The sequence below is a fragment of the Delphinapterus leucas genome, chromosome 18 (genome assembly GCF_059928025.1).
Source record: "Delphinapterus leucas isolate spDelLeu-1000000601 "Yukka" chromosome 18, BTC_Dleu_Yukka2, whole genome shotgun sequence".
Lineage (NCBI taxonomy): Eukaryota > Metazoa > Chordata > Mammalia > Artiodactyla > Monodontidae > Delphinapterus > Delphinapterus leucas.
In genome coordinates, this window is record NC_143146.1 from 65,247,471 (window position 1) to 65,261,966 (window position 14,496).

The 14,496-nt window shown below is 44.0% G+C and overlaps 1 protein-coding gene across 1 annotated transcript in view; it reads left to right on the plus strand.

The window, feature by feature from the left end:
• STOML3 (stomatin like 3) overlaps positions 1-14,496 on the plus strand; it is a 28,318-nt gene that overhangs the window by 4,366 nt on the left and 9,456 nt on the right. Inside the window, 6 exon segments of the mRNA XM_089899658.1 lie at positions 5,714-5,817; positions 5,899-5,969; positions 8,611-8,695; positions 10,360-10,563; positions 12,248-12,382; positions 14,356-14,495. Of these exon segments, the coding sequence (XP_089755784.1) occupies positions 5,714-5,817; positions 5,899-5,969; positions 8,611-8,695; positions 10,360-10,563; positions 12,248-12,382; positions 14,356-14,495 (739 nt within the window).

The window sequence follows — 14,496 nt, forward strand, 5'->3', positions numbered from 1 at the left end:
ACAAAATTAAACAGGCAAGAAAGCAAAACCTTAGACAAGCTTACTGCCATAGGAGAGAAGCCAAACCTCAATCTGAACCAACACCACTGAAACAAAGGGGTGTGGAGTTTTGGGGGGTTTTGTTATTGTTGTTGTTGTTTTCGGCCACGTCACAAAGCTTTCGGGATCTTACTTCCTCGACCAGGGATTGAACCCGGGCCCCAGCGGAGAAATTGCTGAGTCCTAACCACTGGACCGCCAGGGAGTTCCCCAGGGTGTGGGGTTTTTAAAGACTGGAGTGCGGTAGTGAGAAAGCATGAAGGGCTTTGCGGGGTGCTTACAGGCTGTCTGGGTTTGGTTTGCTAATAAAATTCTCACATCTTTATGACAGGGTGTGTTTTTACAACTGGGAGCATGGTACCTACAGAAGTTGGGCTCCTACTGGCGCACAGAGACTGGGAGCTAGGGATGCTATCTACCTGATGATTATTCAAGAGAATGGCTTCCAGGTCCTTGAGAAAGATAGTCCCAGATTGTAAAACTGGCAAGAGGCTTTTAAAAAGACTTACATCTCAAAGGGGCAGAGAAAGGATTTACAAAGTTAAGCGTTCTAAAGGAAATGCTCAAGGGAAACGGAAATCTCTTTAATGGCGAGGCAAGCCGAAGGAAATGTTAAGACCTCTAGGAAAATCCTAGTCAGTGGCCTGGCCGACTAGAAGGCCTCCTGATATGGCTAATAATTCTTTTACATGTAATTTATTTAACTCTCACAACTAGTTATTGTTGGGTTAACAGAAGGAAAGTAAGACCTCAGCAGGTTGAGTGACTCATGAGGTGTCATCTAGTTTTCAAATGGCGGCATCTCAATTCGAACGCAGGGTCCCCCGACCAAGGACCTGCACTTTCCATCCCTGTGAGGCATTGTCGCCTGTCTGTCCCTAGGCTGGCTGTGCTAAAGCTCTTCCCGCCTTTCTGTCCTCTTCTTTCTGAGAATTCAGAACAAGCAGTGAGTTTCCCATCTTCAATGCTAGCCTGCCCGTAGGTATCCTCTGGTCTCTGTGTGAATCATTTATTGAGGTATGAGATACATACAATAAAGTGCGCAAGTCTTAAGTGCCTGGCTTCACAGACTGAATACACAACAGACAAAGGCTGGACCATATCTAAAAATAGAATTCTGACCACCAACCTGCAGCAACCAGCCCAGAAAACCAACCTTTTATCTAAAATAATCAGCCCAGGAAGCCAGCCTGCTTGATGTCAGATTCTCAGGAAACCACATTGTTATCGGAAGCTACATAATTACTTCTGTAACATTCAGCCCCAGATGGCCAGGACTTGATTAATAACTGACAGCTCCCCTGCTTTTTGTCCCCGATTCCAGTTTAGGTCCAACAAAAGAAAACCAAGCAGGTACCCCTACACCAATCACGTAGGATGCTCTGCTTCTATTTTGTCCACCTACAGCTTCCCTAGGCCAACAGCCTCCAATCAGGGCACACCCCCTTTTTCCACCGTAAAGCTTTCCCATTCCTCTGCCTGCCTTTGAGTCTCTGCCAAAACACAAGTGATAGAGGCTGACTCTTTTGTGAGAGCCTGAATAAATACCCTTTGCTTTTCTAGCTGGCTGGTCTTTGTTTATTTCCACAGGCTCAATATGTGGAAGTCTATGCAATCACCACCCAGATCAAGACATGGAACATTTCCAGCCCCCGAAAAAGCTTCCTTATCTCTTCCCAGATAATACCCAACTGACAAAACTCCACTCACTACCTAGAGACAGTACTACTCTGACTTTAAACATAATAGATTAATTTTGCCTCTTCCTGAACGAAATGATACAGTACGAGGTCGTACAGTACGTACTCTTAGACGTGGAATCACAAAGTGTGCCTGTTGTGTCTGGCTTATTTTGCCCAATATTTTGTCTATGAGATTCATCCATATTTTGAATACTGTATAGCAGTAACCTTGTCTTTTTTCTTCCTGAGTAATCTTTTATATGAACATACCACAACTTTATTTATTCATTCTACTGTTGGTGGGTTTGGGTGGTTCTTCATTTCTTGGATTTTACGAATAAAATTGAAATAAACATTCCTGAGTATGCTTTTCACTGTAATCAACACTCATTTCTCTGAGATATTACTTAGAAGTTGAATCCCGAGTCATAAAGTGTGTGTTTGGCTTTAACAGATACTTCCAAATAGTTTTTCAAGGTAATTGTATTAATTCGCGAACATGAGAATTCCCATTGCTCCACACCCTTGCTAAAATGTGGCGTCGTCAGTCTTCAGCATTTGCCATTCTGGAAGCTGTGTATTTTTATCTCATTGTGGTTTTCATTTTCATTTCCCTGATGTGTAATGTACATCATTCGGTTTTGGTATTTTAAACACTGTCCTCTTACCTAAATGGCTATTTCTGCTTCGAGAGGAAATGGCTATTTACAGTAACACAGATCTGTGGGCATGGACTGCATATAGAATTGATCTAATGTTTAAATACTGTTGATCAAGCTGATTGTGGAACTTGTGGGTACCACTTTACCTAAAGAGAGATTGACATGATGGTGACCACACTAACCAGGAAGCTTTCTGGCTGCAAAATGCAGGGTTGGCCTCAGTTATCTTTAAAGTCCTTCCAACTGAAGTCCCAGAGTCCTCCCCAGTGTCAGCAGCGCTGGGCCTCAGGTTCTGTGCATTATGGCTCACCTTTCATTTTGCAGATTGAGGGAAAGATGTTCCAACTCTTATTTATTTATTTATTTATTTGTTTGTTTATTTGTTGGGTCTTCGTTTCTGTGCGAGGGCTTTCTCTAGTTGCAGCGAGCGGGGACCACTCTTCATCGCGGTGCGCAGGCCTCTCACCGTCGCAGCCTCTCTTGTTGCGGAGCACAAGCTCCAGACACGCAGGCTCAGTAGTTGTGGCTCATGGGCCTAGTTGCTCCGTGGCATGTGGGATCCTCCCAGACCAGGGCTCGAGCCCGTGTCCTCTGCGTTAGCAGGCAGACTCTCAGCCACTGCACCACCAGGGAAGCCCTGTTCCAACTCCTGTTGGAAAGTTCCCCATCTTATTCTCTTTTGTATCTGCAACTCTAGCACACTGTGCCTGGCATATAACTGGTAAAATATTTGTTAGATTGATGAATGAGAAACCGGCGGGCACTTTTCCGGGGGTGACAAAGTCCAGTTCTCTACCAGGAAGTAATATGATGATGGCTTTATGGTATGGTGACAATTACCCATAGAAAACACCCATCCATGGATTTGGATAAAGCAAGAGATGATCAGATGAGCTCAGGGCTTCATGGCTAACAGAGAGGGTGTGTGGCCCATTTTCTTTCCATCGGCCCCTCAAGGGAATGGCTCAGGGAAGGCTCTGGAAGAATCCTTGTGTAGGTTGAGGTAAAGGGAGATTTCTGAAGAGCCTTTGTCATACAGTCCCAGTACTTCCTTTGAACTGGAGTTAGAATCCTCAAATCCAATTCTCAGCACAGCATCCACAGTTTTAACTGCAGGAGAGGTGGGGAGGGGCAAGGCTGGCTGAAAGATCTGCTCTGCAGGAAGCTGCAAAAGCAGCACTTTGTGCTTGCCCAGCTACTGCTCACAAGGCAGAGCTGCCCAGCCCTGCGGGGAAGCCGACAGTCCCACTTTCACCGGCAGCTAAGGACACCCCCAGGCTCCACCAATCCTCCCAGCAGCAGAGACCTGGGTAATTCTAATGCTCAGGGTAAATCTTGGAAGATTAATCGTGTCTTCATCCCTGGTCTCTCTCTGCACATTTAGTACTTAACAGAGCCTCAGGTAATGATGCTATAGGGCTGGGTGGGACTGCAGAGGAGCTCCCGGAGGCCAGGGCAGTTTTCTCTGTGACAAGCACTTGCTTTTGCAGCTTGGTGTTAAGGCTGTAGCTAGTCTGGACATGGCTAGGGCTTGCTCAGGGCATAAAGCATAGCTGATGTCCTTGTTGGAGTCCCAGCTGCCTGTGTGTGCAGCACTGCTAATGTCACAGCCCCCAACACCCCAAAGTTCCTGAACACCAAATACGGCAGTGTCAGCAGGGAGGGAACACACCAGAGGGCGCAAGGGCTGTGTTGCCTTCTCAATGCTTTCCTCAAGATGCAAATTGTCTGGGAGAGGCGTGTACAAGCACAGTTATTGCAGCCTTGTTTGTAAAGGCAAAATTGCAAGTAACCATAATATCCATCAATAGGAGAATGGCTAAATAACTGAGTCACAAATTTAGAATAGGAGGCAACAATGAAGAAGAATGAGGTAGATCCAGATGTAATGACATGGAAATATCTCCCAAACATATTCAGTTTAAAAAAGTAGAAACTTGGGCTTCCCTGGTGGCGCAGTGGTTGAGAGTCCGCCTGCCGATGCAGGGGACATGGGTTCGTGCCCCGGTCCAGGAAGATCCCACATGCCGCAGAGCGGCTGGGCCCGTGAGCCATGGCCGCTGAGCCTGCGCGTCCGGACCCTGTGCTCCACAACGGGAGAGGCCACAACAGTGAGAGGCCCGAGTACTGCAAAAAAAAAAAAAAAAAAAAAGACTCATCACAGCATTATCTGTAAGAGCAAAACCCTAGAACCCTTGTAAATATTCGTAAATTTATGTTCGCCAATGATCCCGTTGTAGTAAAATGGATACGTGAGGCTGAATTTGAGGTGGTACCAGTGAGGCTCAGTGACTTCTGTAGTTGGATAGGGAAGAGGCAATGATGACCCTGTGTCTTTAACCTGGACAATAATGCGGATGGTTAAGTACGGATGGTTAAGACATTAACTGAGATAGAGGCATAATAACATAAGGTGTTTGTGGATTATCTGAGTAGAGTTATCTAGCAAATATGATTAGTTCTAGTGCTTGTGTGGAGAATGTGAAATCAATTGGAGGAAGTGGAGGGTTGAGGGTGGGGCTCCTTGTCAAGGAGAAGAGAACCAAGAAGCAGCAAGGATTTAAAGCAAGGTGAAATAGTGAATATAAAGACTTCTAAAGTATTTATCAATCTGTAAGACGGGAATAAGTGTAGTATACATCTACTAAGGTAGGCATTAATGTCTGGGCTAGGTGCCTTATATAAATAATCTCATTTAATCCTCATCGCATCCTTCAAGGTAGGTGATTTCTATCCCCATCCTACAGATGAAGAAATGGAGGCTCAGAAAGGTCGAGTGGCTTTCCTGAGGCCACCACACTGGTAAGTTAAAGCCTCTCATAGAAACTCAAACATAAGCACTCTGGATGATGTTTTTCCTTGTGCTCTGTTGACTTGTTTGGGGATAAGAGTACCTACCTATCTGCCCCAGAGGTTGCCTAGACTTCCCCTGGAGAATTCTGCGGGCCCAGAAATCTGTCTTTTAAAATGACACCCTGATGATCCTGAGGCGGGTAGTTTTATGCGTTTTGAGAATAAAAAACCATGGCAGCCCTAAGTAAATGTAATGGTGATTACTGTTATTGATTTTGCTATGAGACTTTTCTTGGAAGGGACAGGTCAGTTTTCATCTAAAAACCTGAAGGAATGTTTTCCGTGTGTGTGTGTGTGTGTGTGTGTGTGCGTGCGCACGTGCGCGTGTGTTTACTGCAACCGTGTGTGTGTGGATTCAGGTCGCTTCCTCAGCCCCATTCTGGCTTGGCCAGCCCTCTGGACGGTTGCCTCACCCACGCAGCTGAATCGCTTTCCTAAGAACCATGTCAGCTACAGAACTGCCTCCTCATCTCCTAGGCATCAAGAGTAAAGGGCTTGGTGTATGTGGCTGGATCCTGTTTTCGTTTTCTTTCCTGTCGATGGTCATTACCTTCCCTATCTCCATATGGATGTTCTTGAAGGTAATACCCTGGGAAATAAACTGGGCTCTCTCCATGAGCTGATGAATCATTAAGACTAAATACTCTCCCTTAATCTCTTAGATTATTAAGGAGTACGAACGCGCCGTTGTATTCCGACTGGGACGCATCCAAGCTGACAAAGCCAAAGGGCCACCAGGTATGACACTGCAGCTGCTCGTGATAAGGATCATGGGCACCTGTTACTGCTACTACTGCCACCAGAACTTTTCTCTGGAAACATTTATTGAAAAAAAAATCACCGGAAGCTGGAGCCCTTGCCTTTCTGTACAATTGAAGGATCTTGTCTTCTTACTTGAGTTAACAGAAGTGATCACTAGACCATTAGCTGGAGAGCTTTGGAATCTGGATCAGTGTTCTAACACTCCCTCTGAGAGTTTCAGTGGATGTGAACAAAGAGTGGCTCCGGTTACATTGGCTGGGTGTCCCTTATTACCAGGGCCACTAAGAGAATGAAAGAAGAATGAAGGGAGGGAGTAAATGGCCAAGGGAGACAATTAAGTTACTCAGGGAGAGTATTCCGGGAGCTGGTGTTTGATTCTCACTCTTTGAAAGAGCCAATGGAAAAGTCAAAGGTAATGTCCTCTCTTGACAAGTAGATTGAGAGCAACATAGAGCTGGAAGCCATTTGACAATTCCTTTCGTCAAATGTGGTCTTTATTTCCATCCTTTCTCTACAGCCTCAGAATAAAAAATGTCCCAAACTGTTCATATCATAAAAGGATGGGATTTTCTTTTGTGGGAGCCAGGAGTATCGATACTAAAAGTCCTCAGGAGTAAGACACTGATTTAATACTCATAACTTCTCTTGTGTATATTGTGTTGAACCCTATGAAATTGCTAATGTTTGGTTTCAATCCACCAAAATGGCAATTTCATACGATAGGCTCTAATATTCTTGACAGGGGAGGCTCTCCAAACAGCATCTTGGAAGGCACATGGAAGAGAATGGTTATTTGCTATACTTCTCTAATAACATTTGCTTTCTTCCCCCTAGTGTGATGTATTTAAGTAAAATCATTCTCCCTTCAACTGCACTGTAGGATCTCTGGGGGGGCAGGAACTTCCTTATTCACTCTGTACGCTTTGCACTTGGCCATGTACTATGGTAGGCACTCAGGTATCTGTTACATTTTTAAACATGAGCAACTTCCAAAGGGGAAGCTTGTTACGGAGACTTGGCCACTTCAAGTAGTATTGATACAATCCTACTTGTCTAATAAGGAACCTAAAAGAAAGAGGGCAAAAATTGCTTATTATGGATATTTTTATGAGTTTGTCCAAATAGAGGTGTTAGAATTATCCAAGTGAGAAATACCAGAGCAAAGTTAACCCCTTCCTGGTCATGTTTCACGTGGTGAAGCCAAGATTATAAATTAGAATAAAATTGGATTTGAGAGAGGTCAAATAGCTATAACTTGCAGGACTCTAGAGAAAAGTCTCTTTTAAATGAATTTTCCCGGAAGTGTTCACCACTAAATCTCCCAGGATAACTAATCTCGTCATACATGTCTCTGGGGCTAAGAGAAGTTACCTCAAAATGTCATAAGAGCCGGAGGGAAACAGGCCAAATTGCTAATGGAAAACATCTCCACTTCTGTAAATAGTAAATTATGCTTTAATAATAAAAGTGTTCATAACAGGAGCTGCTACTTTTCAGCACTGAATACATGCCTGGCACTATGTTTAGTATTTTATTTCATTATTATGCTGACACCTGCTTAATCTTCACTGCCATCTTATAGATATTAGGTGACTGAAGCGCAGAAAAATTAGATAAATGTTCCCAGGTCACAGCTGGTAAGTGGTAGCGCTGGAACTTAACTCTCTCTAGTTCTAAGGGCCATGATCTTAACTGGTGACTTAGCACCGAAAAAAAAAGTAAATTAGGAAGTAATCCTTACCCCAGAAAGGTTTAGACACCAAAAGAAAGAAAGCACCTTAGCAGTGTTTTCTGTTGATGCTACCTGTCCTTTTCATGATACTCAGTGTAGAAAGTTGTTTCTTCTTTGAAAACAAAAACAATAGCACAGAATCTTTCTGGTAAATGAAAATGGATTGGTGTCCCCATCTTGCTGACATGCCTTGTGGTTCTAATCTTTATAGCGCTTGCTGTAGAGAACCTTCCCCAGGGCAGTGTTAAGGAGTCATAGAATCCTCAAATGAGTTTCCTTAGCCCTATCCCTACCTCAATCCAAATCTTCACAAGAGATAAGTAAAAGTATTTACAACCGAGGCATGTCATTGTCTATAAACTAGAACACAGCTACAGAGAAACTACAAATTTTATAATACATTGGTTTTGGGGACACTGAAATCCTGGGAAGATTTCAATTTTAACATTCCTTCAGTACTAATGAAGATAAATGAGAATGTTGACAGTCACTGATATTCAAGGTCTAAAGTCTATTAATTGAATCTTTTATACAGATACCTTTAACATAAAGAAACCAATTTCCAAAATATCCTTTTAAATAAATGTCACACTCAACACTTGGATAGAAGTAAGTTAAATGTTTTACAAAAGAAAATCTAAAAATTAATTGTCAAGGATCTTCAGCTTTTACCAAAAGATTTTAATTTCTAGGGAATCACTTTTCTTTAGCCATTGACTCATAGCAGGAAATAATTTCCCCAAAGGTATAGGTGTACGTATGGAAGATCATCTGAGAAGCATTTATAGTCCCATGCAAATAATGTACTGTATAGCTAGCAGACAATTTGTTGCAGTTATTTTCAGTCGGGTGAAATTCTAAACCATATTTTCTTTTGCATGGGTTTGATCCTGGTCCTGCCTTGCATAGACGTGTTTGTCAAAGTTGATCTCCGGACCGTTACGTGCAACATCGCTCCACAGGAGGTAATGCTGATTAAAGCTATGTTTCTAGAAATAAAACCAATATCTTCCCTGTTACAGGGACAATTGAGACTGTATCATATGTTTTCAAACTATAAAGGGGAGGATGAACTGAATTCTTAGAGATCTGCTTGGGGAGTCCTAGGTGGCTCCTGAGACTACTGGGCTTTGTTTCGCCAAATGAGAATGAAGCCAAGGGCAAGGGCTGAATTGCTAGAAGACCTGCAATGACTGGGTGGGAGAAAGTCTGAGAGAAGAGAGAGAAGGGATACAGATGGCAGAGAAAGTGGGGTGGAGAATGACAAGCCGATCCCTGGAAGAGTCTGAGAAATCATTGTACGAGGGGGCTGAAACTGATTTGGTGGCTGGTTAGGACTTTATCCTTTCCATCACCGTCTCCGGAAATGTTTTAGTAATATCGATATAACTCACCTCTGCATTAAATTTTTTTAACTTTTTATTTTATATTGGAGCATAGTTGATTAACAATGTTGTGTTACTCTCAGGTGTATAGCAAAGTGATTCAGTTATACGTATACATATATCCTTTTTCTAATTCTTTTCCCATTTAGGTTGTTACAGAATATTGAGCAGAGTTCCCTGCTATACAGTAGGTCCCTGTTGGTTATCCATTTTAAATATAACCGTGTGTACTGCACTAAATTTTTTGAGTGTTTGGATGCAACAGAGTGGGGTGTGCATGGGAAAGGAGCAGACACTGTACAGGGCTCACCTGTAACTGGATTTCAAATAGTTCTTTTCAATTCTTAAAGTACAGCAACTAAATGACCAGACCCAGTAAGTGGGTGATAAGGAAGAGAAACAGAATTGCTAATAATCATGCCAATTTGTGATAAACAAAATGATCCAGGAAGAGAAAAGAAAATGTGTGGGAGGGCAAAGGGGATGAGAAGTGAGAAAATCAACACTTATGAGGAAATGTTAATTTTCCTCTCTCTGGTCCAGAAAACTCAATCGAGACTCAACAATGATGTGTTCATGCCATTGGTGGGAACTGCAGAGTCCTTACTTTGGAATTCAGCCCTAATCATAAGAGAGCTTAGGATGTTTAGGGGCTCTCACGGGCCTTTTCTGGCTCCATAGTAAACAGTTCTAGACGGGAGAAGGGAGTTCTAGGTCCTGCTTTCGTGGTACTCACAGAAAGCTCATTTGCTCCAAAGTACCTTGTCATGTTAATTCAGAACAATTAATGCAGAGCCTCTATAAATTGATTTTTCTTTATTTGAATACAGAACACGGTCTCTGGTGCCATCTATGTTTTCTAAAAAGCACTGCTATTTATCAAGCCTGATGAAACTGAGAACCAAAAAGATTTCAGGTATCAGGGAAACAGGTGTTCTACCACTATTTAGATGGTAGAATTCCAGCAGGTTCTACTATTACATTTTAAAGTGGAAATACCTATTTCACTTCTGATTTCTCTAAGATGAAGTTACAGGGATAGGTACAGATCACATCTGTGTAGGAATTTTGCTATCAACAAGGATGATAGTATATTCAAGCCAGGACAGATTTTTGGTGATGCTGGCATGAGTTGTCATTAAAGCTCTCCTCCTGCGGAGAGGGCTCTGGGACTGGCTGACCCTTTGTGGATCAACCATTGTGAAAGTCATAAGCATGTGATTTTCTGTGTTCCTGCTCTACAGATCCTCACCAGAGACTCTGTGACCACTCAAGTGGATGGAATGGTCTATTACAGAATCTATAGTGCCGTCTCGGCAGTGGCTAATGTCAACGATGTCTAGCAAGCCACATTTCTGCTGGCTCAGACCACTCTGAGAAATGTCTTAGGGACACAGACCTTGTCCCAAATCTTAGCTGGCCGAGAAGAGATGGCCCATAGCATCCAGGTAAAGACATGAAGGACCAATAGCCTACATCTTTAATTCACTCATTTTAATTAACAGTGATGATCAAATATCAGCAGTTCAAAGCACCCCTCCCCATGTGCGCACACACACACACACACACACACACACACACACACACACACACACACACACACACACACACACACACCCCACAACTGCTCTAAACAGATGGGCTTCAGTTTGGGATTTCACTTTTTTTTTTTTTTATAATCATGAGGTCCAGATTTAAAAATCTGAGTGGGAGCGGGGAGCTGTTGGAGTGTGTGTGGAATTCAAAATTATGAATTACCATTGTACACTTTAGCCTTTTTTGAAGAGCGTAGAGATCAGAGTTATTTTTAGTTTAGATTACTCCAGAGGAAGGGCTGCCATTTCTCAGGCATTTCAGTGGAATGTGAACGTTAGAAGGAGGTTTGGTTGAGACAGCACAGGACTGCTATCCCTGGGAAATCCGACTTCATGTGCTAATATCAATAATGATATGAATAGCAGTCATAATTATAATATTGATAAGGATGTAACAGGTATCCATCTCACCTCCCGTACACCCTAGATTATAGATGATCACATTTCTGTGTTTTCTTGAATCAATTAACATTTTGATTCTGAGCCTGCCTTCTGTAAGTTAAGAGGGAAATTCAACTTTGGCCCTTCTTGGCATCTCCTCCAGCCCCTAAGGTAGTGCAAAGTCCCCGAGGTTTTATAAGATAATATCAGTTCTGCATGATAACTCTCCACGTCATTTTAAGAGCCACACAAGTTCAACGACTCAGCTGTTTCCCCATCACAGTCAGGTCACTGGCTTCTTGTGAGGTCTCCCCATCTCCCAGCTCTCTGCAGGGATCACGGAAAAGCTAGGGCTCACTTGCTATTTGGTATCACATAGATCTCTGCCCTTTCCCCTTTGAGGGAACTACCCATCTGGTCTCATTATTTCTCAAGGCATTCTTTCTCATCCCTTCCCCTCCAGGATAACCAGCAAGATATCTTCAGTGGTCTTAAGCTTTAACAAAAGATGAGGATGTCTTTGATTTTAGGCTTCTTCTGCTCTAAAAAATATATGCCTTGCTACCTGTTTAAAACTGAGCCACAGGTCAGGGGTTAAACAGAGCAAGACAAATAATATCTCTAAAAGTACCCAGTGATAATATGTACTGAGTTATTGCTGGGCACCGATACATATTTTAACATGTGTTATCTCCAAAACTCATGACAATCCTGAAAGAAAACCTTTTACAGTATGAAAACTGAGAATCAGAAAGGTTAAGTCATGGGCCCAATGATTCACAGCTGCAAATGGCAGAAGCAGGACAAAATCCATTGCTGCCAGTTTGGTGTCAGTGACAAGAAAATGTGGGCTATTTGCTCACATCTAGATGGATAGTATATACTTCATTAGGAATGGTTTGGGGCGGACCTGCTGAGAGACCACCTATTAAAAGACCTATCAAGTTTTGTTTCTGAATCCTTCCCAGGATTCACTTCAATGCCAGGAAGTGGGCGGTAAGAACTCCTATCCCCTTTCCAAACTGTCTCACTCCAAATGCTGTAAATACAGAAGGAGAAAAAGCAGAGGACTTTTCTTGCATATATAACACATATCAGAAACTTCGATTGCACACCTGTCTTCTGATCAACGACCTTTCTTTTGACTTGAAAACAGACTTTACTTGATGATGCCACCAAGCTGCGGGGGATCCAGGTGGCCCAAGTGGAAACCAAAGACGTCCGGATTCCCGGGCAGTTGCAGACGTCCACGGTTGCTGAGGCCGAGGCCGCCCGGGAGGCCAGGGCCAGGGTAAGGGCGACTCAATCTGCACTGGAGGGCGAGCTTCCCAGCCTTGGAGCCAACAAGGATGGAGCTTGAAAGGAAGCTCAGGTCCCCTCAGTGATTTCAATAAGAAGAGGGTTTCTTTTCTCACAGTTTTTACTGAGAATTTCCCCTTGAGTTAAAAGCTCATAGGCAGCTTAATGCACCTTGAGGAAGCTTGGTGTTAGGTCTTGGGTCAAGGGTGCTCGGCAGCATACTCAGTGACTTAGCCAGGTGGGTCCCCACTCTGGCCACACAGCAGAGCCTCCTAGAGAGAAATGAGCAAAGGAAACACCAATTCCCAGGCCTCACCTCAGACTCAGTGAAGTAGAGTCTCTGGTGGGCCCAGGAACCTGCATTTTTATAAAGCTGATGATTCTGAGGTAGCAACTTGGTGCCTGTCTTTGGAGTATCTTCCTTCTAATGTGTTAAGTGAACTGAATTAAGAGGAGGGGGGTGACTACAATGCAGGTTAGAATTACAAAATGTGAGTGCAGCTTGGTCTGGAGTGTCCGTGAATCTGTTGGATCCATAGCCCTCATATCTGTGTGGATGGGTTTCCTGAAGTATCAGAAGCCAATTAGATTAGAAGCCTCCAAGTACCCCCTTTGGAATCATACTTGAGACTCGAGGGAGGTTTCCCTCTACTTTATCTCTGGTTTCTCTGCTAAGCTCCAGCAGCTTCTAAGCAGTTGACTTGGGAGTCGCTTTTTTTTTTTTTTTACATTAATTTATTATTATTTTTTAAAGAAGATGTTGGGGGTAGGAGTTTATTAATTAATTTATTTTTGCTGTGTTGGGTCTTCGTTTCTGTGCGAGGACTTTCTCCAGCTGTGGCAAGCGGGGGCCACTCTTCATCGTGGTGCGCGGGCCTCTCACTATCGTGGCCTCTCTTGTTGCGGAGCACAGGCTCCAGACGCGCCGGCTCAGCGGCCATGGCTCACGGGCCCAGTCGCTCCGCGGCATGTGGGATCCTCCCAGACCGGGGCTCGAACCCGTGGTCCCTGCATTAGCAGGCAGATTCTCAACCACTGCGCCACCAGGGAAGCCCCTACATTAATTAATTAATTTATTTATGGCTGTGTTAGGTCTTCGTTTCTGTACGAGGGCTTTCTCTAGTTGCGGCGAGCGGGGGCCACTCTTCATCGCGGTGCGCGGGCCTCTCACTGTAGTGGCCTCTCTTGTTGCAGAGCACAGGCTCACTAGTTGTGGCTCACGGGCCCAGTCGCTCCGCGGCATGTGGGATCCTCCCAGACCAGGGCTCGAACCCGTGTCCCCTGCATTAGCAGGCAGATTCTTAACCACTGCGCCACCAGGGAAGCCCGGGAGTCGCTTTTGCACGTGGGCAGTGAGTGCCCACGGAGGGGCAGCTGAGTTCCAGTCATTCTTGGGCAGTCTGAGAACCAGAGGAGGAACAGGGCACTTAGGAGAGTTCCAGTGAGGGTTTGCAGACTGGTACTTGCTGCTTCTTGCAATCAAGAGCAGGGAGAGCTTGAAACAATCCTTACATTGTAAGAATGAGACAAAATTGGCAACAGGATGAAATCTAAAAAAAAATCTATGATAAGTAAAAAGGACAGAAAAGAAGCCAGTTGGAGGTCTTGAATTTCAGACTTCTCTGAAAACGAAAGCAGCCAGTGGTGAGGCTCCATGGTGATTCAAGAGCATCACCAGGGTAGATGGACCTGTATTTGTTCGGGTTAAAGGCAGCGCTTTTATTTTGTTTGAGAATGAAATCTAAGGACTCATAATTTGTAAGCTGTCTCCCTGCTTCCTGCAACCTTCTCCAGTTTCTCTCATCACATTAGGATGTGAAACTCTAATCCTTGCCAAAGAAGTAAGCAGATGAAACATGGGTGGCCAAGTAGGGGCTGGGAGAGAAGTATCAGTGCAGACCCAGGAAAAGGAAGCACTAGTGACAGCTGTAAGCTGTCTAAAGGCTTTTATTTCTGTCGATTTAGGTCCTTGCAGCAGAAGGAGAAATGAATGCTTCTAAAGCCCTGAAGTCAGCCTCCATGGTGCTGGCTGAGTCCCCCATCGCCCTCCAGCTGCGTTACCTGCAGACCTTAACCACTGTCGCCACAGAGAAGAATTCCACCATT